Source organism: Artemia franciscana, chromosome 17 (genome assembly GCF_032884065.1).
Source record: "Artemia franciscana chromosome 17, ASM3288406v1, whole genome shotgun sequence".
Classification (NCBI taxonomy): domain Eukaryota; kingdom Metazoa; phylum Arthropoda; class Branchiopoda; order Anostraca; family Artemiidae; genus Artemia; species Artemia franciscana.
The window spans coordinates 34,524,740-34,543,515 of NC_088879.1; the positions used below are offsets into that span (position 1 = coordinate 34,524,740).

The 18,776-nt window shown below is 37.1% G+C and overlaps 2 protein-coding genes across 4 annotated transcripts in view; one reads left to right on the forward strand and one right to left on the reverse strand.

Annotated features, from left to right (window-relative positions):
* The window catches only part of LOC136038173 (protein OPI10 homolog), a 466,996-nt gene that overhangs the window by 353,668 nt on the left and 94,552 nt on the right, over positions 1–18,776 (forward strand). The gene's annotated exons all lie outside the window — the stretch shown is intronic.
* The window catches only part of LOC136038170 (FERM domain-containing protein 4A-like), a gene marked incomplete at its 3' end in the record, with an annotated part of 135,745 nt that overhangs the window by 39,855 nt on the left and 77,114 nt on the right, over positions 1–18,776 (reverse strand). For all 3 annotated transcript variants that reach the window (XM_065721238.1, XM_065721237.1, XM_065721236.1), the window contains 1 exon segment: positions 4,330–4,474. In XM_065721238.1, coding sequence (XP_065577310.1) covers positions 4,330–4,474 — 145 coding nt within the window.

Consider the following 18,776-nt stretch of genomic DNA (forward strand, 5'->3'; position numbering starts at 1 on the left):
TTTGACTATATATTTGCGCATTAGGGTGGGGATTAGACCCCCCCATGTGCAAATAAATAGCCCAAATTTGTTTCTAAAGCATCATATTTTTATTGTGTTTAGGTATTTTTCATTAGTATTAAACCTAACTTCACTTCTTCAGTGTTGGCGGTATAATACATTAGTACCATATTTTATAACTATCTCAATATGCAGCTAATTGGAAAAATTATTTTGGAACCATGAAAATGCATAAAGGTAAGCGACGGCACATTTGTGAATCCAAAGTGACGGCACATTTGTGAATGACAACGTGCGATTTCTTAACCCATAAAAACACCTCCACCTTACTTCCGTTTGTGTCTGTTACTGATATGATACAAAAATTAAAATCAACTTACATCAGCAATATAATTTCCAAATAAGTACCAAACAGAACTGGCAAGTTAAAACAGTGGATATATAATGGTGAACAAATACGAGAAATGACTGTAGGGGACATCATATCAACTCCTTTGAAAAACCCTACTCACGGTTGTCAGATGTAATTACCACCCCTGTTATACCCAACAAAAAGGTACACTCAATAAATCAATCAGCCAGAAATGCCTAAAACTCAATTAAAGACAAAACAAGTTTTACGCCCAAGAAAACTCGCACAATACCCTCAATGGTGTCTCAATTCTCCGCATTTTCTTGTAGAATCCGGAAGCTAAGATACAGAATGAATAAATATAAAAGGATATAAGGGAAACTTGAATGACAAACGAGGGGGAATAAAATACTCAACAAGTGGTGGTTCAGTGATACCCTCTCTAGATGCATGAAATATTAGACTCCTGGAAAATGCTTTTCCGGCGGAACTATTTACCCTATTAAACGCAGGGATCATGATAACCAGGCAAAAACTTTGTGGAATACACAAGCAACCATTACTACAACTATTAGGGGTAAAAGGAGCTAATCCCTACCCCATGATGGGAACAGATACTCAAAGACGTATTATAGAAAAACAAAACGTAGTACGGATGCATAAATTCAAACCAATGCTTTTCACGGTTCGGATAGTGGAGAAGCTCCCCCAAAGAGGACAGCTAAGCAGAGGTGTCAGATGAAATATTTGGTTGGCTTTCTGCTTTACACAAAATTATTCCTCGTTTATATTCTTACTTTTCTTTTTTATCACGTCATAGATATGGCTCCAGCTAGCCCGAAACTAGCCCAATGCCAATTGTCGTACATAAAACAAAGGAGGGATAAGAACAATAAGATCATAGGTCGAAGGATCCGCTAGAAAACTGATGAAAATACACATTATGAGACATCATGCCCACCTCCTGCACATAAAAATCTTCAGATTTTAGGTAAGTTTGGCCTATAATGTCATACTCCCAATTATTGTAAAGCCCCCCCCCCATTTCCCAATAGGGAAAGTCCTGAAAAAAAACAGCACATAGGAATAAATTGGATGTTTTCTGGGTCATGGCGTCATCGATAACAAGTGACAACTAATGTTCATGAATAAAAAGGTCGTTAGGTTACGTCTGCGCGTATTTTTTGTCCTACGAAACCAAGAAAGCTGTATTTTTTTAATAATTATTTCACTGATTTACACGTTTTACGCTAACCCAGGGGTTTGCACATCTTGTTTACCCGTCATTAGTAAGCAATAAAACATATGTCTTGGTTCTTAACTCTGAATTGCGCCTAGTTTAACAACAGACGTCATTTGGGCCTTTTTGGATTGATTTCACCCTATTTTTTTTGTTAACTATATATTTTCGCCTACATTCAACTTATTTCGGAAGTCAGTCAAGACAGTCATAACTGCGGACATTCTTTCATTATTATTTTTTTTTTTTTTTTTTAATTGCAATTCATAGGAGACAGGTGGCTCCTCAGAGGCAAAACTATTATCTCTGAACAGTACAGTCTGTCAGCACATTTAATGCAGGGACTGAAATTCAGAAGACTAATTTAAAAAGATCTAACAGCTTAAACAAAAAAACAAGTCGTATATCGTAAGAGGACATGGCATTTTAGGGACAGACATGGACCAAGGACGTCCCCGAGCTGATTGGATGTCCCGGAGGAACTGGACGACCCCAAGCTGCATGTGCCGCTGCTCTAGGAGTATCAACAGGTTGAATGGCACAGGCAACTTTTTTCACTTTGCCGGATAAATCGTAACAATCATACAGTGCGTTTTTGCTATTTAAAGCTACCCTCCTATAATAGTGCTTTGAAAGTAGCTGGTTTCGTATTATATCTGGAGTTAAGCAGGGTTGAGTCTCCATTTACATGGATCATTTTGATGCACTTTGTCCTTAGAAGCACAGTAAAGGCAATGGGAAAACACAGAATCAACTGGGGAAGTTAAACTCTTATGCTGACGATTTAAGCATCCTATATGAAAAAGTTAGCAAAATGAATAAATTCTTATAGGTTTTGCGAGTTCAGGGTACAAGAATAGGTTTGAAAATTAATGTTAAACAGACTAAGTCGCTAAGACAAGGAATAAGTGCAGGTGAAGAGGCTACTTTGCGTAACGAGAAGATCGATCAAGTGGACAGCTTCATTTAACCAGGTAGTACTATTAGTAAAGCCGTTGGATGTGGTAAGATCTTAAAAATAGAATAGCCAAGGCCCACGTTTTTATAGTTTTTTTTTTACAGTTGAAAAATAGTTTGGAAGAATAGGAAGATAAGTCTGCGAACCCAGTCTAGAATATTGGAAGCTAGTGATGATAGTGGTCAAGAATGGTTCTGAAGCGTGGGCACTCCGAAAAAATGAGAAAAATTTGCTAGATATTTTCCAGAGAAGTTACCTAGGGGCCGTCTTGGGCACCTGACTAACTAACCTTATCTGTAACAGCAAGCTGTACGAAAAAATTGGTTCAATCCCACTTTCTAGGGCTTTAATGACATAAAGGTTGAGATGGCTAGGACACGTTTTGCGGATGAAGGATGAGAGATTACCAAAGATCATCCTTGTCGGCCAACAGACTAGGACCAAGTGAAAAGCAGGGCGTCTTTTAATGGGATGGAAGGAAGTTTTCAATTACTAATTTTCAATATTCAAACATTTCTATTTAGATAGAAAATCCTTATGGTTAGTCGTCCCCAGTTAAAGCCCGAGAGGGACCAGATTTCAACGAGTTTTTGACTTAAAAGAGCAGCAATTAGCATATGCTAAAGGCCGAACTTAAGATGGACACACATTATTACAAAAATTACTTGGCTTACGCTCCACTACCGATTTTAAACCATAATTTGTACTTTACTGAACACAATATGCATTGTCAAAATCACACTTTTCTATCCCAGTATTTAGAAAATAAATGCAAATTAAAAAGAATCAACAAGCCATACCTGTGGCAATTTATTTAAATAGTATTAAGCATTGTGTTGATCTAACTCTTAAATGTAAGAAATTATATTAGGCTACAAACAGCGTATGCATTAACAAGTTCCTTATATTTTTTGAAATACCGAAGGTGTTTGGGGCAGGCAAAACCAGTTGTTCAGGTGTTTAATAGATTGCCACCAGCCGCATCAATTCACGGAAATAAGACAGGGTAAATATATTTTTTAAAATCTAGGGGGCTGAAAAACTGTATCAATTTTGTAAAATTTTATTTCAATGAAAACATCAAAAAAAGCATTCTTCAATGAATATACCTCCCCCCTGAAAAACAAATTTCTAAAAACCTGGGACGGGAGGGGAGAAGCAAATGGAGCCCAAATACCACAAATTGACGCCAATGATTGATTTATCTGCTTGTGCATTACAATGTTTTTATTACAGACAAAAGCTTTATAATGCAGACATTCAACTTAGCGACTGTTTGGCGACCGATAAATTTGATACCTGTGCACGTCTGTCTTCGTTTTCTTCCAAAAATGTTTTCATGTAGTCTATCTTTTAAAAACAAGTTTATTCGGAACATTTGATCTTTAAAAAAGAAATTCAAGAGAATTAAAAAAGGCTTATAAAATAATCATGCATTTTCTAGTGTTCGATAAATGTGATACGTGTGCACGTCTGTCTTCGTTTTCTTCCAAAAATGTTTTCATGTAGGCTATCTATTAAAAACAAGCTTGTTCCGAACTTTAGATTTTTAAAAAAGAAATTCAAGAAAATTAAAAAAAAAACTTATGAAATAGTCATGCATTTTCTCGTGATAACTTATCAGGTTTAATTTTATGAGTTTTTAATAAATAATATTTAATAAACATGAATTGTTCGTTTGAATAAATTTATCATTTTTAAAATTAATTTATGGTCCAACCGTAATAATTTTTTGATGACCTATTAATAGAATAGATACGAATATTGGAGAGATCTTACCCTCCGTGGTCGTTTTCTATCTGTGTGGTCATACTGGCCAATCCCTTTGAAACTGACGCCAAGCCACCAGGGAACATTTCTTTTGTCTTTTACTTCATAGAAATGAACGCCGTAATTTGGCAGCGCCTCGGCAATACTCAAATAACTAGAAAAAATGTTCAGTATTAGGCAGAGAATCTGGTGACTATCTATTGGTTGACAAAAAAAATACATAACAGAAAATGAAGCACAAAACAAGAAAGAACAGTATGAATTCGTAAACAGAGGAAAACAAGAAAAGAGAGAAAAAGTATGACAATGCTAATATGACGTAGTGATAATTTATTTGTAGACCAAAAAGACACCTTAAACAAAGAGTGACAAAACATGAAAACAAAAAACCAGAGACATCGTAAACATAAAAGGTAAAATAAACAAAAAAAGGAACAAAAGCGATGGGTTTGGGGAATACAAGACTTCCTAATGTTCAATATAGATTTCTTGCCTCTGTTTGGAAGATTAATTACCTTCAGAAAAAAAACTCCTTTTTTTTATTCAATTTCTGACCATTTTTAAAATCATGCCAGGATATCTCCTTCCCTCCCCCGTGCAAAATATTTCCTGGAAACTTTCTTTCCCCCAAAAAAAACTATTCCCCTCACAGGATATCTTACCCCCAAAAATGACCATACATTTCCCAATAACATTTAATAAAGGCTATGCAAACAACGGACAAATTATGTGACTTACAGCTCTTTCCTCAGGGATCAAGGGCACTCTTGTCATCCCCTAAACCAATTTTCTAGGACTTTTCAACTATGCTGAACCAACTGGTTTATCTAAAAGTTTTGATCAGATGTCTTTGGGAAAAATGGGGACAGGAGAGGGATAGTTACCCTCTATTGGCAGTACAACTTTGGTTTTCATTCAAATGAGCCCTCTCTGGAACTTCCAGAGCCAATGCTTTGATACGATCACCTCAAGAAAAAAAAACATCCATGATCATTCTTCTGGCCAAAAAATCTATATCTTCGTAGATAGGATCTGGAAACCTCTGAGGTAAGGTTCTCTGATATGCTGAATCTAACGGCGGGATTCTGGTCAAGATTGTGCGACTCTTCGGGTGCGGTTCCCCCTTTTTTCGAAAACCAGCAAATTTTCCCAGAATCGTAGCTTTTGATGGTTAACATTATACTTATGAATTTTACATATTTAGAATCAGCATAAAAGGTCTTAGTAATCAGTATAAAATCAGCATAAAAATTCTTTTGATGTATCTATTGTTATCAAAATTCTGTTTTTGAAGTTTTGGTTCCTATTGAGTCGAGTCGCTCCTTACTTGTAGTCAGTTTTCCGTAAAAGGGTTCTTCAAAGAAAAGAACACACCAATATTAAGGCCTAAATGAGCATAAATAAAGTCCTATAATAATTCAAAGGCAAAACGAACAGAAATTACTATCAACGAATAAAAGAAATCCTAAATGAACAGAAATTAACATGAAAAATTACATTAGGTGTAAAGCGAACATTTATTGCTAAGAATCAATAGAAGAATCCAAAAACGAGTAGAATTTAAATTAGATCTACGTTGCATGGCCAACGTGTGCTATTGCAGCAACCTTTGTTCGGCTTCGCTGAGTAAAGTGTTGCGAGAGCAACACTTTGGTTTTGTTTCCTCGCTTGGATTAAACGCTGAAACTGTTAATCTGTAAGGATCTTAAAATAACAACTAGGTACACCAACTCACAAAAATTGCAAACCCCTCATCGCTAACGATGATTGCAGCCTAACAGCCGATTATTACTCACAAGTCCCCTGCATGTCTTACCACCGGAACCAAATTGGTCTTACCATCAAATACTCCAGAAACAAATAATACTTACAACAACTAGCGAAAGTTGCGAACTCCTCATTGCCAAAGATAATTATAAGCTAACAGCCGATTGTTGCTAAAAAAAAAACTCCCCTTTTATGTCTCACAATTGGTATCGGCCTATTTTTGGATTTAGTATGTACCTTATTACTGAAGTTGTCAACCCCTTTGACTTTCAAACTGGTATATCTCATGAAGGAATTTTTCTACCAAAAAAGAGGTGACATAAACTTTGTTCAGCTCATCAAGAGTTATCGACTGCCGTCGAAAAAAAAACTATCTGTCTTAGTTCAAAAGTTGACTTTTTTGCCGTAGGCCAAGTTTCTAACTTCATCACTTAGAAAGGAGCAAAGGATAAACTCTGATTTGTTTAGCAATGAGAGAACTTTTAAGGTTTAAGAGGCACATCTGATACCATTTCTGTATCGGCCTATTTTTGGTTTCAGTGTGTACCTTACTACTGAAGTTGTCAACCCCTTTAAACTGTCAAACAGGTATATCTCATGAAGGAATTTTTCTACTAAAAAATGGATGATATATATTTTGATCAGCTCATCAAGAGCTATCGAATGCCGTCGAAAAAAAAATCCATCTGTCTCAGTTCAAAAGTTGACTTTTTTGCCGTAGGCCAAGTTTATAACGTCATCACTTAGAAAGGAGCAAAAGATAAACTTTAATTTCTTTAGCAATGAGAAAACTTTTAAAGTTCATGAGGCACATATGATACCATTTCTCTACCGCAATCCTAAGTGCAAAAAAACGAATGATAAACTTAGCTGAAATCACGAACAGAAATGGGTAAAAAACAAAAGAAGGCAGCACTTTCGGTCCCCACTATTTTGTCTATGTAAATTTTTCTATTTATCATTCAAAGAAGATATATCGGCTGTGGGGCCGAGTAACTGCCACATATATTTAAAACTTATAGATTTTAGTCCATCTTCAATTTGAAACTGGTGCCTGCCTGCTTGCCTGCTAGAACGGAGCTTTCCACTCAAAAGCAGAAACATGGTTTGATGAAACGAAAGCTTGACTGCATAACCTCAGATAATTCTCTCTGACATAGGCTATAAAACTCCAAGTCACTTCACACACTATAGGCTCTGGCTCAAGGACAAACAAAAACCATCCTTTTTGGCCCCAGGCAAGAGTTCTACGAAGCTTTCCAAAATGCAAAGTCATATTCATCAATCCAGCCTAAAGTCTGCACTTTCCGTAAAAACTGGAGAGGTTAGACCCCCTTACCACTTTCTAGGAATAAGCTGAAATCGGGATGTTAGAAAAAAAAAACAAAAAAAAAAAACGATAAAATCAAAGCGTTGCTTTCGCAATAGTTGAACGGTCAAGCCAGACTTGATACGAACAAAAACTAGCACTAGCAAGAGTACTCCACCCATCTAATCCTTCAAAAGGCGAGAACGTCATATGCGCTTTACTGAAAACAATTTTATTTCGAGTCTATTCAGGAACAGCAGAACAACAAAAAATGATGCATCGAGTCTAACCAAAGTTTACAAATAAGAGTAGTGTTACCTTTTCCCTTCTTTTCAAAACCTCTATACACCTTGAATGTGACCGAGTACATTTCGTTCAAAATGATATATATTTTGAAGAATTGGGTTGGTTTCAGCGAATCGTGTTTTCATCGAGCCATGTATTCATCATTTGAGGGGCTCCTCACTCAGTTACCCCATTTCTATTATTAGGGTCCTTTCAGCGAAATACCATTCGTGCAAATAAGCTGTAAGTGGAACGGGTTATCCATCACTTAACAACTAGTGGACGCCCGAATTCAAATACCCTTGCGCGAGACTTGTTTCCTCCTTATTTAAATAAAAGCTTTTATTATATGAAAAAAAAATCTCAAAACAAGTAAAAATTAAATTGAATAATCAAGTGAAACTTAAAACAAAAAAAATAGTACAAACAGGAGTTAAGCTACGGCCCCATTCCCCTAATCGTAAAAATTTTGAAGCCTATCGCGTCATTGGTGATCTATTGAAAGCAAAATATAATATAACGGTTTTTATGCCACTTGGTAAATACCAAGTGGCATATAGCGATCACAAATTCTGTCGGTCGGTCGGTCTGTCCGTCTGTCGGTCTCGGTTTTGCTAGTTTAGGTACTTCCAGATAAGCTAGGACGATGAAATTGGGCAGACACATCAGAGACCATACCAGATTAAATTAGGAATAGTCGTTTCCCCGATTCGATCATCTGGGAGGGAGGACGGTTAATTCGGAAAAATAAGAAAAAATGAGGTATTGTTGACTTACGAACAGGAGATCGGATCTTAATGAAATTTAATATTTAGAGGGATATCGTGTCTCAGAGCTCTCGTCTTGAATCCCGAACCGGATTTGATGATATTGGGGGGAGTTGGAGGGGGAACCTAAAATCTTGGAAAGCGCTTAGAGTGGAAGCATCGGGATGAAACTTGGTGGGAAAAATAAGCACTAGTCCTAGATACGTGACTGACATAACCGGAACGGATTCTCTCTCTTTTGAGGAGTTGGGGGGAGGGCAAATGCTGAAAAATTAGAAAAAATTAGGTATTTTTAACTTACGAAAGAGTAATTGGATCTTAATGAAATTTCATAATTAGAAGAGCCTCGTAACTCAGATCTATTATTTTAACACCCAACCGGACCCAATGGGGGGACCGGAAATCTTCAAAAACGCTTAAAGCGGAGAGATCAGGATGAAACTTGGTGGGAAGAATAAGCAGAAGTCGGAGATACATGATTGACATAACCGGAAGGAATTCGCTTTCTTTGGGGGAGTTGGAGGGGTGTTAATTTTGAAAAATAAAAAAATTGAGGCATTTTTAACTTACGAACAAGTGATCGGATCTAAATGAAATTTGATATTTTAAATTTGAAATCCCGACCGGATCCGGTGACACTGGGTGGAGTTGGAGGGGGGAACCTAATACCTTGGAAAACGGTTAAAGTGGAGGAATTGGGATGAAACTTGGTGGATAAAATAAGCACAAGTCCTAGATACGTGATTGACATAACTGGAACCGATTCATCTCTTTGGGGGAGCTAGGGGGAGGTTAATTTCGAAAAATTAGAAAAAAATGAGGTATTTTTAACTTACGAAGGAGTGCTCAAATTTTAATGAAATTTCATATTTAGAAGGACCTCGTAACTCAGATCTCTCATTTTAAATCCCGACCGGGTCCACTGTCATTGGGGGGGGGGAGTTGGGAGGGACCGGAAATCTTGGAAAACGCTTAGAGTGGAGAGATCAGGATGAAACTTGGTGGGAAGAATAAGCAGTCCTAGATACGTGATTGACATAACCAGACTGAATCCACTCTCTTTGGGGGAGTTGAAGGGGGTGTTAATTCGGAAAAATTAGAAAAACTGAGGTATTTTTAACTTAAGAACGGGTGACCATTCGCATGGTATTTTTAAAGTTGATATTTAGAAGGAAATCACGTCTCAGAGCTCTTATTTTAAATCCCGACTAAATCTTGAGACATTGGGGGGGGGTTGGAGGGGGAAAACCGGAAATTTTGGAAAACGCTTAGAGTGAAGAGATCGGGACGAAACGTGGCGAGTAGAATAGCAAATCTCATAGATACATGATTGACATAACCGGTATGGATCCGCTCTCTCTGGGGGAGTTAGGGGGAGGGGTCCAGTGCTTTGGCGAGTTCAGTGCATCTGGACGTGCTAGGACGATGAAAATTGGTAGGCGTTTCAGGGACCTGCACAAATTGATTTGATAAAGTTGTTTTCCCCGATTCGACCATCTGGGGGGGGGGGCTGAAGGGAGAGGAAAATCAGAAAAAATTAAGTAGTTTTAACTTCCGAGTGGGTGATCGAATCTTAATGGATTTTGATATTTAGAAGGACCTTGTGTCTCAGAGCTCTTATTTTAAATTCCGACCGGCATTAAGCCTCTGATTTTCCTTTTAAATTAATCTATTGATTCTAAGAATTTTGCTAGAGCTCATGTCATATGAGCTGTTGGCTCTTCCGACCACGCCACAAGTGTCATATGAGCTCTTAGCTCTTGTTTTTATATTCGTATCATTGAAAAACAAATTACAGTGAAATGGAATGTTGAACTGCAGAGATGTCCAGGAACCAATATATTTATGTATTAAATATTCAGTTTATTTTCGTTAGTTCTTTCCAGTTAAGAGTGCACGGAGCTAAATCTTGAGATTAATGTGAACAAGTCGAAGATAGTGCGCTTTAACCCGCTAAAAAGTGATGCTATGGAGCCAAATGTTCCATTCCTTCTAACGAACAGTATCAAGATCCTTGGAGTTACTTTCTCCAATGACTTCAGCTTTGCCGCACATACTGAAAACGTGGTTAAAATATAAAAGGGTCTATCCGAAAACCGATCGTTTAGCATAATTCAAAAGTATGATTGTGTATGTCAACACAAGCCGATAAAACCTGGTAGTATATACTTGAGCAATTCAATCAAATAGTATATACCTTAAGTTTTTACAACTGGGACACAACAATAACTTCCAAGGGCACAGACTTTGGCACCATTCGAGAGTTCGACCCCTTATGATAATAAACTCAATTACATATGGCTAATCTTCAGCATTCAAATTTTAATGATATTTTCTAATATATATTCGAGACATTTTTTTGCTTAAATAAGTTATTGCCTGTTTACTTTTTTGGAGGGGGAGGGGTACTTAAAGGGCCTTGAGCAGTTCAGTAAATAATAATATTTAAATAATGAATGCTCAATATTTAAGGTAAAATATTAAACTTGTCGCTATAAAATTTAAAATAAGTTTATGCAAAATTAATCAGAAGGAGTCATAAAAGGTCAATCACAAAAATGCACAGGATAGGCCGGGCAGAAAAAGCAGTGGCCAAACCTGGCTTCGTAACATTGTTATGGGTCAACACTAGACCCCGGTGCCGCGCTGATAAGGGAAGGCCGCCGCCGGCAAAAAGGGCAAAGGCAGCATTATTGTTGACCGCAAACATTTTATGTTTTGATCAGTCTTTCTCAAATCCCAGCTATAATTTACAACAGATTTGGGCCTATTCACGAGTTAGAAACTTCGCGAATGGCTGGCTGGACGCTGGTCTAAGTAGAAATTGGGTAGAAACGAAATAACTGTGGCATTTGAGAACCCTTGCATAATAGTTGAAATATCGAACAACTATGTATTCCTAACAGAATTAATTACCGAAATTAGTAGTATATTTTTCATCGAGCAACCGTAACCATCAGGAAAAATTGTCATTTATATCACAGCTGGATTTGTACGAAAATCTTTCCGCTTAGCTTTCATACCATCAAACATCAAGAAGGGATTTGGAAGGCATATTCTCTTTCAATCAGATTGTTTTGATAATACAGATATGTCCTTTTAAATACAGATCAACCAGATATTTTTTAGCCCATGAAGCTGGTGGCAAATTGCCAAGCTCATTAGAGATTCTAACTTCAATCCCAACCCCACCTGCACTACCATCATCTCACCCAATGCTTTCAGTAAGCTCTGTGATTTTGCAGCCATTGTGAAATAGAATAGTCACACCTGAACAAGTACAACCACATCCGAGCACCACCAAGAAAACAAAATGCTTCAAGGAAGAAAGGAGGGCTAAACAAAGTGCTCAATGATACATCAGCGAAGGCCAAGATTGAAGCTGCCTTTGCTACAAGGAAGGGAAAGAAGAGGTGGAAAAGAAAAAATGAAGCAACAAAAGCAAGCAAAACAAAGAAGCGGGCTGTGAAAAGATTTGGTGAGAAGACAACACTGAGGGTGAAAATGAAACTGAAAAGGTTCAGACAGTGACTGTTGATGACAACTCAGACAGTTCTCTTTGGTAAGATAGTGAAAAGTAATGTGAACTTAGTTTTGATTTGGGTTGCAGTTGGCAACTGTGCAAAACTCATCTATGAGGGTCATTAGGGAGAATGTAGAACCTACTGCAGAGGTCAGTGTGACGACTATGAGTGGTGGGAGAGGTAATGTATGAAAGTGGCTAGAACAGCCAGACCAAACCTACTACATGAAAGAGGATTTACGGTAAAAACCCCCAGTGCTTAGACTGTGTGAGCTTGGATATATGTTTTGAATAGAATGTATCTTCCCTAAACATGGATATATATCCATGGATATCCATGGATATATATATATCCAAGTAAAAAAACAAGTTTTTTAACTGAAAGTAAGGAGCGACATTAAAACTTAAAACGAATATAAATTACCCCGTACATAAAAGGGGCTGCTCCCTCTTCAACGCCTTGCTCTTTAAGCTAAAGTTTGACTCTTTCGCTCAACTCTACTTTTTAAAACAGTGAAAACTTTAGCGTAAAGAGCAGGGCGTTGAAGAGGGAGCAGCCCCTTTCATGTACGGGGTAATTTCTGTTCGTTTTAAGTTTTAATGTCGCTCCTTACTTTCAGTTAAAAAAAAACTTTTTTTTTATTTAATTCCTGAACGTTTTTTTAGTTAATCCATATTTTGGTTTCGGCTCTCCACAGATGAATAATTAAAGCGAAATTTGTATATTTATTTATTTGGCTAAATGGCTTTCCCATAATTTTGATCGAATGATTTTGAGAAAAAAAGAAGGGGAGGAGGCCCAGTTGCCCTTCAATTATTTGGTACTTAAAAAGGCAACTAGAACTTTTAGTTTTTTACGAACGTTTTCATTAGTAAAAGATATACGTAACTTACGAGTTAGCTTACGTAACAAACGTCTATATTCGTATGTTTTTATTACGTATATGAGAGGGTTCGCCCACTCGTCAATACCTCGCTCTTTACACTAAAGCTTAAATTTTGTCCCCTGAATCACAAAGGCCGTAGAATAAATAGTTGAAATTACTAAAAACACTTTAGCGTAAAGAGTGAGGTATTAGGAGGAGGTGAACTCCTTCTATGCGTAATATTTTCTGTTCGTTTTAAGTTTTAATGCTACTCCTTACTTCCAGTTGAAAAAAACCTTTTCATATTTATTTTTTCATTGTTTTTTTAAATAATGCTAGAAAATGCAGCGCCCCCTTTATGGAAATCTTCTTCCCCCATGACAAATTCCTTCCTGGAAAGTTTCCCCCATATAACCCCCTCTTTTCAACCCCCCCTCCCAACCAAAAATCCCCCTGAAAACGTCTGTATACTTCCCAATAACCCTTCCTATATGCAAACACTGGTCAAAATTTGTAACTTGCAGCCCCTCCCACGGGGACTGTGGGGGAGTAAGTCGTCCCCATAGACACAATTATAAGGTTTTTCGACTATGCTGAATAAAATGGCTATCTCAGAATTTTGATCCGACGACTTTGGGAAAAAATGAGCATGGGAGGGGGCCTAGGTGCCCTCCATTTTTTGGTCACTTAAAAAGGGCACTAGAACTTTCATTTTCCGTTCAAATGAGCCCTCTCGCAAAATTCTAGGACCACTGGGTCGATACGATCACCCCTGGAAAAAAGACAAACAAAAAAAACAACAAAAAAACAAACAAATAAATAAACAGGCATCCGTGATTTGTCTTCTGCCAAAAAAAAATACAAAAATTCCACATTTTTGTAGAACTTCAAAAGGTGTGATTTTCGTTAAGATTCTATGACTTTTAGGGGGTGTTTCCCCCTATTTTCTAAAAAAGGACAAATTTTCTCAGGCTCGTAACTTTTGATGGGTAAGACTAAACTTGATGAAACTTATATATTTAGAATCAGCATTAAAATGCAATTCTTTTAATGTAACTATTGGTATCAAAATTCCGTTTTTTAGAGTTTTGGTTACTATTGAGCCTGGTCGCTCCTTACTACAGTTCGTTACTACGAACTGTTTGATTGAGATACTTCCTTTTAAGATCCTTTGTCCAAGATTGGGCAGTAGCCTATGTTCCAAGATTAGTCTCAAGCTAAAAATTTGTAGCTACAATTAGGCCTCTACTATCAATTATCTATGCATTTCAAATAGTTACCATTGTATACGAGTAAAATGTTCAAACTAATGAAATACTTATTACAAAAATTTAGACAGAGTAAGTAAAGAAAAATTAATTTTCCAGAGGGTATAATAGATATAACTATTGAGTGATTAGGGAGACCTGCATTCGTAGTTTCTTCCCATTCATTTTTGTCTATGTCTGAAATAGGTCCACCTTCTTCAATAAGACACCTCCTAGTCTGCTCCTAGTTATTACACCTTCAGTGGTTTTATGACAAATAAAGAAATACATTCATTGTCCTCAATGTCAAATCAAGAATTTAACAGTTGGCAATTTGAGAATTTCCAGAACCTCCCGTTTCTAGTAACACTCCTATGTCACGGAATCAAAAACCTCGGTATTTATCAACACCTGCTTATGGCGAGGACTCGAGAAATAATGATACTTTGCTATACCAAGGTGTCTTGAAATAGAAGTTCTTAAATATCAAGTTCCTACCTGGAAGTTTAATCTGGTGTCTGATTGAATGACACTTGTCTATTCAATGGATGCGCTACGAGAACTAGCGCTGAATAAAAACTCACTTTAGAAGCACAAGGAATTCTTGCAAACTATGTGTGTGCAGTTGTTTATTTAATTTTGAAGACCGCACTTGATTTCTAAGCAGGAAAATCGAAATTGTTAACGACACGAGAATAGAAAAGCTCCAACATAGCGGTTGACGCATTAAACAATTGGCTCAAATTAATTCGAAGTTAGTGGAACGCCACCGCCTTGGCCGGCGGCGATACGACGCTTCGGCAGCGGTCGACTAGTGCTCTCGTAGACGGCGTTCTATGCATGCGACGGCACGGTCCGTGGTCCGGTCCGGCACACTTCTAAAAAGTCTACTTTCTCGATGCTTCAAAGGCAAACCCGACCCAAATTGCCTCATAGAGGTGATAGAACTAACCTTTCACGGGTTCCCCTAACCAGAACCGTAACTATGAACAACGTTACTGGGTCACCATGACAAGCAGCATTTCTCAAGGATAATAGTTCTTTTGGGTTTTGTTCGTTCTAGTGGGCTTCCGAGGGCTATTTACAACCAAATCATTGCTATTTTAGTTTATCAAAGATTGTCTCCCCATCATAGTATAGTATTTGTTGGCACAGATATATTTTGATTCAGAGATAATTAGCTTGAGATAGTTTGTGAAGAACGTAATTTCCTGATACTGGGAAAGCATTAATAAGTTCAAAAAAAAAATGTAGTACAAAATATTTTATACTTTCTTTGGGCCTGCTCAATCTTGTATATAGGAAAATTTTTCACAGTGGGAGGGGGGAATTTTGCAGGGGAAATACACCTAGTACCATGAAAGTCATTGCTTATTCACGAAGATTATACGATGTGGGGGATTTGTTCACTGAAGATTGCAAAAAAAAAACAAGAAAAAAAAAAATTGAGCAGGTATACCTAAATCAGCAAACAAACATTATATTCTTATAAGGTATTTTTTTAAATCTAGGGGTCGTGACCCTCCCCCCCAGAATGGTTAGGTCTTGGTCCACAGAACATTTTTTTATATTAGCCTACTCCATATTAACAGTGCAAAATCCACACCTGGCCTCATTGCAATTCTAAAGGGGATATTAAGAAGGTTTTTCCAAGCAGTAAAATATTATCGCTTTTTTGCCAATTAATTAGTATTCAGTTATGTCATGGGAAGTGGAGAACAGTATTAAGGAAATTGAAGACTGTTGAATAAAAGAACAATATAAGAGGAAATAAATATAAAAACAGGACGTCCGGTATTCAGTTTACTTGTTATTCACGGGACACAAAGCGGCTATAATAAATTTCTTGTTTCTTTATTATCCATTGGTTTAAAAAACAAAATTTTATGTGACAAAATTTTTTCCATCGATTCCGCTTTCTTAGTGAAGACTTCTAAAAAACTTATTAAGTTGTTACTATATTCATACTTAGAATATTCAGCCTATGTTCAGCTACTATATTCAAAAAAAAACCTAAACTGGAGGTTTTGAGCACCAGGGTTGCCACCTATAGCACGACAGTGCTATTTTAGCATTGTTTCATTATATATAAATCCGTAGCACGTGCTTAAGGTTGTCACCTATAGCACGACAGTGCTATTTTAGCATTGTTTCATTATATATAAATCCGTAGCACGTGCTTAAGGTTGCCACCTATAGCACGACAGTGCTATTTTAGCATTGTTTCATTATGTATAAATCCGTAGCACGTGCTTAAGGTTGCCACCTATAGCACGACAGTGCTATTTTAGCATTGTTTCATTATGTATAAATCCGTAGCACGTGCTTAAGGTTGCCACCTATAGCACGACAGTACTATTTTAGCATTGTTTCATTATGTATAAATCTGTAGCACGTGCTTAAGGTTGCCACCTATAGCACGACAGTGCTATTTTAGCATTGTTTCATTATGTATAAATCCGTAGCACGTGCTTAAGGTTGCCACCTATAGCACGACAGTGCTATTTTAGCATTGTTTCATTATGTATAAATCCGAAGCACGTGCTTAAGGTTGCCACCTATAGCACGACAGTACTATTTTAGCATTGTTTCATTATGTATAAATCCGTAGCACGTGCTTAAGGTTGCCACCTATAGCACGACAGTGCTATTTTAGCATTGTTTCATTATGTATAAATCCGTAGCACGTGCTTAAGGTTGCCACCTATAGCACGACAGTACTATTTTAGCATTGTTTCATTATATATAAATCCGTAGCACGTGCTTAAGGTTGCCACCTATAGCACGACAGTGCTATTTTAGCATTGTTTCATTATGTATAAATCCGTAGCACGTGCTTAAGGTTGCCACCTATAGCACGACAGTGCTATTTTAGCACTATTACAGTAAATTTAATCACTGTAGCACCGAAAATCTCTGTATAGCACGCAAATTTGGGCAAGTGTAGCGCTTTAGGAACTGACGATGGACCATGGTGGCATATCTGTTGAGCACCTCATCTGGAAAAACGACTCGAAAGTAAGACTTGAACTCCACAGTAGGTTCTGTGTTTATTCATAAATTGTCAGCTGATGATGATATGAATGTTCCAGAGATTACCAGGGTTTTTGATACATCATCAGCCAATGATGACGTCTTTTAAGAAACAAAAAGAGACACATTTAATGCAAAGTGGTGGTTTGTGCCATATTATGCCACAAAACTTCAATTTTTTGTCCAAAGAGGGTCAAAATACCAGGGAACGCAAATTCTAAAATAGCTACTCGGTTTGCTATGGCCTCCAACTTTCAACTGAAGGTTCCATCTTGTGAAAAAAACAAGCAAAATCATGTTATTACATTGTTACAGGCGTCTCATAATTCATTTTACTTTGTTTCCGAATCACCTACTCTTTTTCATGAAAATAACTACAAATTCTCAATGATACCGGTGACATCAAACCCTCAAATTTTTTAGTCATGTCACAACGTTGCTGCAGCAATGGCTGCAACCTGATTTAGAGCGAACCACGGCCCCTTGGTAACAAAAAGTTTTAAAAAATCTGAGTTAGAAATGTGATACAAAAGTTGCTTTTTAAACTGTGTATTAAGAAAAATTTCTATTTATAGCTCATGTGTGGATTGTAACTATTATTTCGATTAATTTTAATAGTAAAATGTAATTTTAAAAAAAATGAAAGAGTCAAAACTCCTCCAAAATGATATTGGATCGGATTAAACAGTACACCATTGAAACTACCATTCTTGAGAGCCCCATAAAGATGAACTAGAGCCTCCCCCCCCCATAACTTTGAACAACAAGAATATCACTTTTTTTGCATGGGTACCAATGATGTATTTTCTATTTTTCTTGGTTTTAGGTCACCGCTGACCGGGCACAGGAGCATCGTTCAGAGTTGTTCAAGCACTCCAATAAAATAAAAATTTTATATCTACACACTTTAATAAATTTTCCTTGATAACACCGTTATATAGTGCCATATGGCACCCAATTGTGTACTTTGCTCCCCATTTTTGGAGCGGAAAGGCTGGGAAGAATAAAAAGAGTACGATTATAATTTCAATGGTCAAAAACTTTACATACGAGGTTTACAATCCTCTTGCATATTCCCAAATCAGCCCCCTTTAAATTTTTCCTAAATCTTCTGCTCACTAACAGAAATAGACTAGTTCTACAAGGTGGGCTAATTTTAGGCTACGTTAGTGGTGTCAATTCACAAACATTTAATAAGGGGAGGGAGAATCAATTTTTAATACTTAGTGGGACAGGGGGAAATTTGTTGATTTTTCAGTTTTGTCAATGAAGATAGAAAAAAGGGGAATATCTAATGAACATACTTCGAAAAAAAGGTATTTTTCAAAATCTAGGTCGCGCAAAAAAAAAAACAGGGGACACACGCATCCCTGCCTCCCCCCATTGAAGCCACTGGAACTGGTAGGCAACAACAACAACGTAAAGAAATGTTTAAAGGCTCGATTCAAATCTATTCATTTCATTTCAATTGATCATTTCAGGGTACTTTTGGTAGATTTGAAAAGAGCATAGAAAAGCTGCATAGAGTGATAAGACTTAGAAGTCTTGAAGAAACAGCATTGAAGATAAGGATTGAAGAAACAGCAATAAAAAGAACTTTTCAATTTGAACCTTTGTAATCTAGTGGTAACACCCTTTCGATGTGGTCATGGTAACCCA